This window comes from Penicillium manginii (assembly GCF_028828005.1).
Source record: "Penicillium manginii strain IBT 31320 chromosome Unknown utg000004l:1.0-7231830.0:1.0-7236170.0, whole genome shotgun sequence".
Classification (NCBI taxonomy): Eukaryota; Fungi; Ascomycota; class Eurotiomycetes; order Eurotiales; family Aspergillaceae; genus Penicillium; species Penicillium manginii.
The window spans coordinates 509,592-522,422 of NW_026643105.1; the positions used below are offsets into that span (position 1 = coordinate 509,592).

The window sequence follows — 12,831 nt, forward strand, 5'->3', positions numbered from 1 at the left end:
TGCAATGCCAGACAGTAAGTTCTTTTAATTATGGGGCGGAATCTCATAAAGCTATTGCTGTATACATCGTAAAGCAGACATCAGACGTAGGCACTTCTCATTATTAAAGGTGGTGAAGACAAAATGATACGCTGTAAAAGATAACAAGATCGCGAAACACCAAGTCGAGCGCGACAAAACAGGACAAAATCAGAAAGGGTATTCCATGAGTAGTCGAAATAATAGAGGAACAACTCCGTTGCTAGCAAGACAAACATGTAAAGATCAAGGCCGAGCCAGGGCCATAAACGCCGAGACCAAAATGCAAATGCAGTTCAATTTTGGGAGGGATGGGATCGAGAGGATGAGGGAAGGAAGAGATTAGGGTGATGCTGCTCATGATGATGCGTTCGTTTCGGATGACTGAGTATCACCAGCCGCGCTTGATGCTTCACAGATATCGATGACATCAGAGTCTCTGGATGTTTCAGTCGTGCCAACGGTGGGGCTGGACATGGCGGTTGCCAGCAGAGAATCGATAGAAGCAGTGATGGCCGGAGGCATGAAAGCAGCTTGGCTCGGCGGGGCGGAGAAGGCCTTTTTAGATGCCGAGACATTCTCGTCCTCATCGTCATGGACAACGACAAAGGAGAAGGCGTTGCAATCTTCGGGATAGTAGTCGGAAGCAGTCAGCTCACCCAGCGGGGCACGGTCTTCTTCCATCTTGTCCTTGCGTGCAGCTGATGAGGCAGCGAGGGGAGTGGCCTGCTGGGAGCGGGGAAGATCGAGACCCAGTTCGCTAGGGGGGAACGTTTTCCTTGCCGCGGGCATCTGTGATAACAGCCTTGCCCTCATCGTCGCTGATATCGAGGACGCCAGTGGAGTGTTCCATCAGGTTGGTCATTTCCTCTTGCTCCGAGTCGACGTGGATGTCGAAGAACCAAGAGGCCGGGGCCTTGGGTTGAGGCTTGGGAGTGGATGGTGTCTTGGTCTTACCCTGCGAGAGGGCCGCTGCAAGGGAGAAAGGGCGAGCGACGCCGCGTTTGGTGGGCTCCGGACGGACCTTGGCGATCGACCGGCGACCGGGTGTCTTGAAGGATTTGGGAGGCGGAGACCGACCAGCGGGTTTGAAGATAGGTGCGGATTTGGGGGGTTGAGGTGGAAGGGCCATTCTTGAATGGGGTTGATAGTCGAGGGGTGAGATGGTCGCGGGTGGTGAGTGTTAGGCGGGAGGTCTTGAGCGGTTTGGGGGAACCCTTCGAGACATCATCCTCATCGTCCCAGGACCTCTTGCGTTTGGAGGAGAGGCTGAGTGTAGTCGGGTCAATGTTCTCGGCATCGTCGACGAAGATGGAACTCTTTGCGGAGAGGGCGGCTCCTGAGATGGATGTTAGATACCGGAAATGGAAGGATATCAACATTGAGCAAATGGAGATTGGGGTTGGACCTACCACTCAATTGATTCTGACGGTTCAGCTTGGATCGCATCATTGGACGCATTCTGGGCGAGTCCAAGCTAGCAAAGGGCTGGCGAGAGGGAGTCATGGTGAGTGCAGCCATGATGGATGACAAGCGCGAGGCGTCTCGGTATCGCTTTGTTTTGGCGTTGCGCTAAGTGGGGGAAGCTCGGGCTACTCAGTGAACCTTCAAGCTGGCGAATAACCTTTAGGAAGTGTTGTGTGCAGCAATATTATCTGAGATCGAAAGAGATAGAGAGGAGGCTGAAATCAATCAAACGATGATAACAGGTCGGATGATTTGGGTGAAGCCTGTGCAGAGCTGCGCATGGAAGGAGAGTGCTACACAGGAGGATGGCTGATAGGATGGCTTCACTGGATGGGATATCTCCGGATAGATGGATATAGTTGGGACGAGAGCGAGTAATTATATCTGGATGGTTCGTATGTGTTCACACGCTTATCCACACTCTCTTTCTAGTTTCATGAGGGAGGGGAGCAAGGAGAGGGTTGAGGGGCGAGGGGGAAGTATTTCAAGGCCGGTGGTTCAGCGCGATGTATGCAGCGCGCGTCTGGTCGCGTTCGAATGCAAGGCGCCAGACAAGTGGATTGGACCATGCCAGGCCGTGGGTGGCGTTCGTGCAGAGGTAGACAATCCAATTATGATGGCTATTACCAATGGTCCCTCGCGTGGAATGTGATCCACTTGTATGAGGGTACTAATTATACTATCCATCACTCTTCCTATTATACTGTAGGGTGGGAATAGATTATTCTCCTATGCAAGTTAATAGTAGTCAAATAATTGCTACTCCATGCTAGTACTAGTACTACCAGTATTAATTAATCTAGCCTCGCAAGATCGTGGTAGATCATCAGCGTGGTTGCGACGCGTCGTACTATAGGATACGGTTAGGGTTACCCTTTACATACAATCATACCGAGTTCACGCGATGATACTCAACTTTCCTAGTCCGTACACCCATAGAGTATGGAGTACGGAGTACACGAGCCCACGAGGAACGCCCCGCCGTGAGAGAGTACCGAATACTTTTGAACGCGCGACACGCTGCACGCATATCTGCACGTCTTCAACCTGACCATCGCGTCCAACCCCTCCCTTCTGGACGCGCTCACCTCATCCCCTGAAACCTGCCAGCACATCCCGCCCCCATCTCCAATCTCCCAGGTGGTTTGGGGTTTTAGATGATGAGAGGTTTGATGAAACTGCAGATGAACGTGCATTTTGGTTCCAGGTTCTCCATCGTGAGCGCATCGATGCGCGCATCATAAGAATCCTATGGCTGGAGATGAGACTGTCTTCCAGCATCCAAGCGCTGAACATGTAGGTCGTATTTGCCACGGGCTGTCGAAGCCTGTCCTTTAGGACGATCCGATGATCTTGTGGGCTCTGCATTCGCGCTCATGTTCGCGCTCGTGCTCGTAAGTTGGGGCTTGGACTTTGTTGCATTCCGACCCTGCAAGAGGGCGAGTCTGCTTCAGCTGTCCTCCACGCCGTGGGTGGATAAGCATGAGACCCCCTTTTCACTTTCATAATTTGTATTTTTAGATTCATGTTCAGTCACAAGATCCTCTCGAAGTTGTGCAGATTGGGGTCTGGAAGTTCAGTTCTTCTGCTCGGTACGTACCTAGATACTCCATATGTAGCAGAGATCTAAGACTAACTACTAGTAGTATCTCGTTAGTTACCATCTACTATTATCTGGCATGGAACACCCTTTTCCTTTCCGACCTATTTTGAATTCAACAATCTCTTCGAATTATTCACGTGTCGGACTATCAATTAGTATGTCGCCACGAAGAGTTATAGCCAATATGGAGGTAATAATTGCTCATAATGGCTTTTGATCAACCCCTTGATACATACCTCAGCCACCGGACCCAAGATAATCTATTCAATCCCCTAAACGCAAAACCACTCCAGGGTTGATTTTCTCGCCGGATAATAGAAAAGAGACATTCTCCTGCCACGCAAAGCCTTAATCTTTTTTAATATCGTGAAGGGTTGTCTGCTCCTCTTCGCCTTTTCTCCCTGGGCGGTAGGGATGGAAGTCACCTGCATTCTCCACGAGAAAGGACCAAGATTCACCCTGTGACTGGGGGATACACTTCAAATCCTTAATCTATTTCAGGGGCGTAAAAGCAAGTAATAACGGATCACTAAGCACCAGTCTCATTTCAGAGGCTACCGCACTCTATCCCAATAAGATAATGTTGTACATAACGCCATAGTCTATCACTCACAAGCTCCTCAAACCTCATTCTCAAATGGAATGCTATCCATTGCTCCCTGACGCTCAACCGCACGCGCCGACGCACGTGCTGCAAGCCGCATCGCCTCGTCCATGAATTCCTTATACCGATGCGGCTTCTCAGCATCCGTGACGTCTTGACCCGCCTTGCTCTCAACACGACGCTGTTCCCGCCACCGCGCCACCTTCACCGCATATGCTCCGACAAATGTGTCACCCGCCGCCGTCGTATCGAGAACCTGAGACACCGGGGCCGCAGGGAGCTCATTGGTGAAGCGTCGCACGCCGTCGCTGGGACCGGTCGACCCGCCATCCATAGAACTATACCAGACTCCCTTGGAACCGAGCGTAATGAGAAGATAAGTGACACCCAGCTTGTGGAAGTACCGCGCAACCTGCTCCTTGCCATCCAGACTCTCCGCATCAGGAACAACGCGCAACAATTGATCCATCGGCGGAGTCATGAGCTCAGCCTCTGTCTCGTTCAGAATCAAGTGATCCACTGCTGCGTAGACGTCCTCAGGTAGACCGCCTGGTGGTGCCGGCGCAGGATTAAGCATGACGTCGGGACCACACTCAATGCCGCGCTTGCCAGCAGCTCGACTCTTGGATTTGTATTCGGCGATCTCGCGTAGGATCCCAATTACCGTCTGGACGGGGATCTCGCCCTGCATGACAATCACATCGGGCACGGGTGCCGACAGAGCAGTTCCCAGCACTTCTGGAATCGGCTGCATGCCGTCGTAGTTTGCGCCGGGGGAGAAGAGGATTCTGTTCTCGCCGCCGGCCGATGAGTCGACGATGATGACTGCTACGCCGGTGTATGCGTTCTCAATGACTCGTACGCGTGACGGGTCGACGCCAGATTTCTCCAGCGTTGGTTTCAGGAGCGCCGAGAAGTGGCCGTCTAGTGCCCCGACGGCCCCGACCATTTCGACGAGGACATCGCTTTTGGTATTCAGGCCCTTGGAGGAAGGTTGGGATCGTGACATTCGCCCGCATGCGACGGCTTGATTGGCGCCTTTTCCGCCGGCGCTGGTGAAGTACGAGGAGGAGGTGATCGTCTCGCCTGGGTCGGGGAATCGGGAAGTGACAGATACCATGTCGGCATTGAGGGAGCCAATGACGCGAATGAGAGGAGCCATGGCTGGGGTAAGAGATGTCTGGATCTGGCTTTGAAGCTGTGTTAAGTCGGGAAGCCGGGGGTTTGTGGTGTGGTTGTGGAGAGAAGTAGTCAATTGGTGCTCTCCGTGGACGTGGATAACATGTATTCAGCTCGAGAGAAAGAAACCGCAATTCCCAGAAAGCCAAATTCAGTCGCCTTGGTGATTTTTGCGCTGTTGGCTATTTTCAAGGACGAGAAGGGGAGTGTTAAGTGACGTCGAGAGCGCGGGGCAAAACTGCAATTTAGCCGGATGTGGAGCGGGAGATCCACACGATCCCATTAGCCTCCCAGGGTTTCTGTCAGTACTAAGTAGCGTTGAGAGCTAGGGTTGGAGATATGAACGTTATCGTACTAGTAATACTCTGTAAGCTATCGGTTAGTTACTCAGTGCCCTGAATATTCAGCCTCAAGTTACCTTATCAGAAGCTTAAACACTGGGTCGATTGCGGCTATAGAGCGTCGCAACTGAACAATGCAAACGAAGCCCTAATACTACTGCTTCTCGTTTCAACACAGAATCATCGAGCTGCACGCCAAATTCGGCGCAATGATTGGAAAGAATTTCAAGTTATAGCCTAGCATTTCACAGGCAGCTCCACCGTAGTATGTATTCAACTATGAGTAATATTTGGCCTTAATTGGCCTCATCCTCGTCTTCCTCCTCTTCAGCTTCATCATCTTCACCCTCCGCTTCATCCCTCGCAGCAATAGCAGCAGCAACCTCCTCCTCCAACATCTCCACTCGCTCCATCTCTTCCTCTTCACCTTCACTCTGCTCTTCATCCTGTTGAATCTCCGCCTCCACCTCCACCTCCTTCCCTTTCCCCTTCTTCTTCCTCCCATCCCGCTTCTCCTTCTCCAGTCTCTCCCTCCACACCGGCGCACCCTTAATAGCAGCCCGAATCTCCGTCGCTAACATATCATCCCTCTTGGTCGAAGTAGCAGAATCAAACATGAAATGCACAAGATCGGCTTCCGTCTCCGCATGGTCCGGAAACTCCAAAATCCGCTCAAACTCACCCTCCTCCGGCAATTGATTCGCAATCAACGAACCAATCTTCGCCCGCATGATAGTCTTCGCCTTACCCAGCGTCCCATTCCCATACCACCCATCACTCATAATATCACAAGTCTCCCGCAGAAAGGGCACCCCATCCGTCGTCGCAGAGCCGCCTTCTTCTTCATCCTTGTACAAAACGGACCTAATCAACGGATCTTCAATATCCCTAACCATCCAGATCTTTCCATCAAGCGGCAGAGGCAACTTTCCCGTAAAGATATGCGAATTCGGATCCTCGTCCAAATCAGTCCGACTGATATTATGTCTCCTGCCCCCATCACGCGCCGTATCAGGTTCACGCGGAAGAAGCCGAAACATGAAGGTCTGATAGTGGCGGAAGTCGGGTGATGTGCGCGGATCAACGCCCAATTTCATGATAGCGTCTCGCCACGGTCCCGAGCGGAAAATGTATCCAACATACGGCACTGCCCAGCGGAGATTTGTGCGGTGTTCGTCGGTTGCGAGGCGGTTTCGTAGAGCGCGGCGGGTCCAGGCTGGTTGTTCTTCGAAGAGGAGTTTGATTGCTTCGACGGTATTGCGGAGCGATGGGTCGAGTTTTTGGAGGGGAGTTAGGCTTTCTTGGGGTTCTGAGGGGACGATGGCGATGTCGCCGGGGACGAGGAATGTGCGGATTTTTGACGCCTGTTGGGTGTTGATTGTTGTTATGTCGCCTGATTTGCCGATGGCGTGCTTGACTGTTGGGTTTTGACGGTAGCTGAGGGTTGGTGTTAGTGGTATGTCTTACTATCATTTGGTACAAAAGCTTACTAGTATGTGAATGGCACGTCTCCGTGGCTGAATGAAGGCGGAGGGATAATATCTGTATTTTTAAGAGCGCCTTTGCCCATGTCGATATCAAATTGCTTGAGCTTGGCCACTGTGCACTGTTAGTCCTTGTTCTCGTCGGAGTGGGAAAGAAGTGACTTACAATCATATGGTAGGATGGTTTCGCGGAACTTATTCGTGAAAGAGCTGTTCACGGTCGAATACACGAAATCCGGCATGCCTGATCAAGTCATATCAGTTATGTGCCGGGAAAATAGATAAGATGATCAAAACGTACCTCGAAATACATGAGTCCGCTCAACTTTACCAATAGGCTTGATCTGGTACTTGGACTCATTATCGCGAAGACTGCGCAGCAGATTCTTTGCTGTTGGCCGTGGGACTGATTCCGCGATGGTCTCCACCGGGGCATCCTGAAAGGGCTCATTCGAGCCTCTCTTGCGCTTACGACCTGTCCTCTTGGGGACGGTCACTTTGAGTAGTACATTGTTGGAAGCAGTGTTCGTTGATTTCAATGGCCGGGAGAGGGGATCGTCCGGCCGCAAAAACAACTGGATTGGAGCATCGGTCGCCTTCAGTGGTGGGTTCAAGATCTAGTCTGATCAGCATGGGGTAGTAGCTAAATAAGTGCTGCGGATTCTCTCACTTCATCGATTCCTGCATTGCCTTGTAATGTATCCACTGCCCGGTCGAGGTTTCGGACAACGGCAGGGTGTTCAACACTAATAAGGCGCCGGGGCGGAATTGCATAGAAGGGCGCTGTTCTGGAGTCACGGTGTCCGTCCATGACGAGAGCTGCAGTTTCGTCTCTCGTGGTATTGGGGCCTTGGAAAATGGAATATATGCTCTTCAACAACGATTACTCGCAGGTCGAGGGGTGGGGGCTTGGTGAAAAGATGAGTCGTGGATCTTATAGAGCAGGCGCAGCGAGTGTGGTCTTAAGATTCCAAAGTTGCAGTCCAGTCAGCGGTATGTGGTAGGTGTTTGGAGCATATGTCTGCCCACTTGTCTCACTCTGCCTCTATCGAGATCTCGAATTCCCAAGGCGACGCTGGTCTTCGCATTCCACGAAGCGTATCGGATATGATGACTAAGGATTTCCCAGGTCGTCACGGGTACGGGCGATACAACTTGAACTACAACTATTATTGTTCTAATATGAGTTAAAATTTCGGTTGATGAGAAGAAAGTATGTTTAGAGAAAATTATTATTATTCCGTCAATATTCTAAGCCTCCACTGGCAGTTTCAAGGAAGTTTCAACGTTCTCATTGAGATTCGGATCATGATGTGGGCGCTGCTACATTCATATATATCTTAAGGGCTCCAGCCTGGGGCTAACTCATTTTTCAAGTTCCACCTGCCCAGGTGGGCACCAATAACCATGGCAGCTTCACCTACATCTACCTCTCATAGTACTAGTATCCTTGGAATACCTATCTAGGTAGGTATTAGTAATAGGTAATTACAAAGTTGCCATTATAAACCTTGGAATGTTCATTTCTGCCCACTAAGTATAGAAACACGTGATGAGAGATGACATAAGCACGAAAGAAGGCAAAGCATACACAAGACAGCTGGATGGGGGCCCTTATAGATGGAGAGACATTCACTGGTAGAAAAACACGTAGATTTGACTCATTATCCTATTTGCAGGGGGATCCCTATGGCAGATGCGCCCAGCGATAAGACGGTAGAAATTACTCCATGCACATTGGCGGGTTCGTAGTCCCAAGTATTGGACCTGGACCCCCCCTCCCATCACCATCACAGCCAACACAGGAGAACCCGCTTTGCCTCACCCACACCCTTCTCCTTCACCACCCGCCAACGTCGTTATTTCAAGATCCCTACCTTTCCCCCAGACTCTTGTCAGACCTGCCATTCCCTGAATTCGGTTCTGATCGTGGCTTGCAATCGGGTGGCACTGACGCTCTTGAACCCCCCGCTCCCAGCCTGCCACTAAGCGACACGGAGATCCTTCTGAGCGGATCAAGTACCCCCGTCCTGAGACCGACCTCTGCGCTCCTTGGTCTTCTTTGCACTCCGATCGTCAATTGTCCCATTTCAGGTCAGAGAGGTACGTGTCGCTCTCTCTCGTTGTCGCCTCATCTTTGCCGTCCCTTTCTCCCCAACATTGAAGCCTCATGCCCCGTGCGCGTGCTGCTACATACCCGTGTTCTGTACCTAGCACTGCCATTCGAACCTCACCCGCCCCCTTTGAATGTTCGCATGTCGATAGCTCAGATTCGACATCCCAATCTTCCCGGCAATTCTATTACCACCGGCCCTTCCAAATACTCATGATTCTCTCTTACTAGACTGATCCAAATAACCCGCCCCTCCTCCCCTCCCCCTCGTGGCTTTCTTGAGCGGCCTTTTCAGTTGCCGCTCTCCCAAGTCGCCCTGGCTAAAGTGCAGCGCCGGGCTGCACTTGCAACGAACAACGAGCCGGATTACATGAGGTATTTGATAACGGCGTGAAAATGAAGGGTTTCAGACAGAGAGTGGTATGTTTTGTGCCTATCCGAAGGCTCACCGTCTCCTCCAACCCCCCTCATCATCCCCCACTCGGGGTGATCTTTGAATCCTTCAGACTCTCCCGCTCCAATGATCACCTGTAACTAATTTTATTTGAAATGGGGTAGCACGAGCAGTTGTCGAGGGCAAAGGATGCCAACAAGTCCTCTAAGAAGAAAGAAACCACCTCGTCCCAGGGCCAGGCGTCCCTCGGCATCTCCCAATCACAACAGTCGACATCCCCCAGCCAAGGCACCCCTACCTCGTCTACAACCTCCTTGAATGATACACGAGGCAAGTCCCCAGACAATGCCTCCTCCCCGGCTGGAACCCCGTCCGGAGGCGCCGGTGCACCCGCTCAAAGTTATATATCTCAAGGTGCGGGAAATGCGGGCCAGCCTGCAAACAATGGCCCCGGGACTCCAACGAGACAGGGTCAGCCAATGGCGCCAAGTGTGATCATCAGCCCTAGCACGGTAAGTCAAGAGCTTCTTGATCCTGTCATGCTGAGTAGCCCGAACTAACCGCCTCGCCCACTTCTAGCACGTCCCTCCGCCCGGTGCTGCCGAGACAATGCCCGGAGACCTGGCGCCTCCTCGCAAATCCCATGTTTTCGATCGCCTCCAGACCACCCCCAAGGATATGTCGGAAGGAATCAGGACCCCCAAGCGCCAGCACTCATCGCGGTTCGACATTTCTGATCAACGTCAGAGAGAACTAGAGAAGTTGGCGGGTTTCCACGAAGTGCCGCCCAACCGCCGCCAGGATCTATTCATGCAGAAGATTGACCAGTGCAACATCATCTTCGACTTCAACGACCCGACAGCCGACATGAAGTCCAAAGAAATCAAAAGGCTGGCTCTTCACGAACTCTTAGATTATGTTGCCAATAACCGTTCCGTGATCACAGAGCCCATGTACCCTCGGGTGGTGGAAATGTTCGCCAAGAACCTGTTTCGACCGATCCCGCCTCCCATGACCCCCCAGGGCGAGGCGTTTGACCCAGAGGAAGATGAACCCGTGTTAGAAGTGGCGTGGCCTCATATCCAAGTTGTCTATGAGTTCTTCTTGCGCTTCATTGAAAGCCAAGATTTCAATACGAATATCGCCAAGGCGTATATCGATCATCAATTCGTGCTCCAGGTATGAATTCGCTCTAGTCCCTTTGGCACGCTAGAGTATGACATGGCTAATGATTTTTATAGCTGCTGGATCTATTCGATTCTGAGGATCCTCGGGAACGTGATTTCCTCAAGACTACCCTACACCGTATTTATGGGAAATTCTTGAACCTGCGGTCCTATATCCGACGCTCAATCAACAACGTTTTCTTCCAGTTCATGTACGAGACGGAAAGACACAACGGAATCGCCGAGCTGTTGGAGATTCTGGGCTCTATCATCAACGGCTTCGCCCTGCCTCTCAAGGAGGAACATAAGCTCTTCTTGACTCGCGTTCTACTCCCCATGCACAAGGTGAAGAGCTTGAGCATGTATCACCCCCAACTGGCCTATTGTATCGTCCAGTTTTTGGAAAAGGATTCGACCCTGACTGAAGATGTATGTGACAAACACGCCTGGTCAAATACCGAATCCACTAACATCTGTATTTAGGTGGTTCTTGGACTTTTACGCTACTGGCCAAAGACCAACAGCACTAAGGAGGTTATGTACCTCAACGAAGTCGAAGACATATTTGAGGTCATGGATCCTGCCGAGTTCGCTAAAGTCCAAGAGCCTCTATTCAACCAGCTCGCCAAGTCTGTGGCCAGCCCCCACTTCCAGGTTCGTATCATCGATACCTCACAGCTTGCTTCGCCTACTAATGCCACTTTACACTAAACAGGTTGCCGAACGTGCTTTGTATTTCTGGAACAACGAGTATTTCTGCAACCTCGTAAGCGACAATGTGGAAACCATTCTTCCCATTATGTTCGCCCCGCTCTACGAGAACTCCAAGGGCCACTGGAACCGGTTTGTCTATCATCTATGATCACCTACTCCTTGAACCCCGTCACTGACTGTTGAATTTGTCACAGTACTATCCACAGCATGGTATACAACGCCATGAAAATGTTCATGGAGATCAACCCGCAGCTCTTCGACGAGTGCTCGCATGAGTACACCGAACACCAGAACAACGCTGACCAGCGAGAGAAGTCGCGCCTGGACCGCTGGGATCTGATCGAACAACAAGCGACCATGCGGAAGAACGGGGCACCACCTCCACCTGCTCCAGTTCTCGATGTCCCCGAGCCGATTGATGAGGTGGAAGCAATGACTCACGAGAGCCAGAAGCGGCTTAACACCCTTAAAATCCAGGAGGAAACAGAAGCGCCAAAGGACCGCCCTGCACGAGAGGGAACCCCTACGTCGGTGAGTTCCGTGCATCTCTGAGATGTTCTTTCAAGACTACTCAGATCTATGCATTCCCATGCGGATCCTTTTCTTTACTTTTTTATGTTCCCCTTTTCAACGCCGTCATCCCTTGTATTCGTTTTTTTACTAAGAAACCCTCCCTCCATGTACAGCCAGCGTGATTCTAACGTGGAAACGTCCGTTTTGCTCCAGACTCGACGCCGTGGCTCCATTCGCGGTACCCGGAGACGACGAAGCGGCAGCGGCAGTGAAATCCGCCCGCGACGACGCTCAGTCGGCAGCGGTACCAGCGCAACCAATGTACAGATCCTGCATCGAAGCAATTCGACCAAATAATGGCCCCCTCCACGAGGTAACGGGGCAGTTAATGGACATGTGACCTTCCCCTTGATTTTCTGCAATCATGGCATAGCGAATTCGGGCCTGCAACAAACGTTTCTTTTCCTTCTTGAACTTTCGATCTACCCGAATTGTGTGATCCCCTTTTTAGCTTTCCAAGGTTCCCTATTTTCTATGCCATCCTGCTTTACTTTCCCCACTTTTTCTTTCTCCCTATCTCCCTTTTCATCTTTTGTGTGTACATGGCTTTTCTGATATTTCCCTTTCTGTGGCCGGCTCGTTTTGAGCCGGTGCTCACTGAGCGGATCTCTGAGTTGGACTCCGTCTTAGAACCGTGTTCGGGTATGGAAAATGGGTGCGAATGGCGTTTCCATCTACCGACCGTCGGTGTCGGTGGCTTTCTATGTGTTGCCAGATTTTTTTTCTTTTAGACAAGTACTGAGACATGAACTCGCCTTGGGACATTTTATCTTGTCTTTTATTTTCAGCCTCGATCCATGCTGTTCTACGATTTCGCGCTGGCAGCTATGTAACCACTAGATGTAAAGATTAGAACGTATATACATACTAGTAGTGGGTTCAATGAGACTTGCGCCATGTAGATCACTATGTAGTCAATAGTAGTAGTGTTAGATGATCAGAAAATTCGACCTTAAGATTGGTCACAATTTCTATACAACGAGTCCTGGCCTCGTGCCTTGTCCCTGGCCCTGGCCCTGGTCCCGCGCGTTTAATCGCTTGCCAAGCGCGCGTGACCGGAGCGGATCAACACTATCCGCGACCCCCAAAACGGACTAGCCCGTAATTACATAAGCGAATTCAGCGACGCTGGCCGCCCACCCTCCGCGTTCCTTCGCGAAGGCTTTCTGGATGGG

At 51.3% G+C, this 12,831-nt stretch overlaps 4 protein-coding genes across 4 annotated transcripts; 1 reads left to right on the forward strand and 3 right to left on the reverse strand.

The window, feature by feature from the left end:
* Nucleotides 1–375: 375 nt before the first annotated feature.
* N7533_003894 (uncharacterized protein) lies at nucleotides 376–1,539 on the reverse strand (the record flags this gene model as incomplete). The annotated part of the gene is given in 4 exon segments (XM_057100544.1): nucleotides 376–810; nucleotides 821–1,069; nucleotides 1,095–1,357; nucleotides 1,431–1,539. 4 exon segments carry the CDS (start codon nucleotides 1,537–1,539, stop codon nucleotides 376–378), a joined length of 1,056 nt encoding a protein of 351 aa, XP_056960174.1.
* Nucleotides 1,540–3,708: 2,169 nt separating this feature from the next.
* Nucleotides 3,709–4,854, reverse strand: N7533_003895 (ribokinase; the record flags this gene model as incomplete). The annotated part of the gene is made up of 1 exon (XM_057100545.1): nucleotides 3,709–4,854. One exon carries the CDS (start codon nucleotides 4,852–4,854, stop codon nucleotides 3,709–3,711), a length of 1,146 nt encoding a protein of 381 aa, XP_056960175.1.
* Nucleotides 4,855–5,508: 654 nt separating this feature from the next.
* N7533_003896 (transcription factor TFIIIC subunit TFC1) lies at nucleotides 5,509–7,507 on the reverse strand (the record flags this gene model as incomplete). The annotated part of the gene is made up of 5 exons (XM_057100546.1): nucleotides 5,509–6,649; nucleotides 6,703–6,811; nucleotides 6,863–6,940; nucleotides 6,998–7,313; nucleotides 7,367–7,507. The coding sequence occupies 5 exons, from the start codon at nucleotides 7,505–7,507 to the stop codon at nucleotides 5,509–5,511; spliced, it is 1,785 nt and encodes a 594-aa protein (XP_056960176.1).
* A 1,698-nt stretch (nucleotides 7,508–9,205) lies between these two features.
* Nucleotides 9,206–11,953, forward strand: N7533_003897 (protein phosphatase 2A regulatory subunit RTS1; the record flags this gene model as incomplete). Its single annotated transcript, XM_057100547.1, has 8 exons — nucleotides 9,206–9,229; nucleotides 9,368–9,715; nucleotides 9,783–10,382; nucleotides 10,445–10,798; nucleotides 10,853–11,023; nucleotides 11,085–11,212; nucleotides 11,278–11,614; nucleotides 11,774–11,953. The coding sequence occupies 8 exons, from the start codon at nucleotides 9,206–9,208 to the stop codon at nucleotides 11,951–11,953; spliced, it is 2,142 nt and encodes a 713-aa protein (XP_056960177.1).
* Between the last annotated feature and the right edge of the window lie 878 nt (nucleotides 11,954–12,831).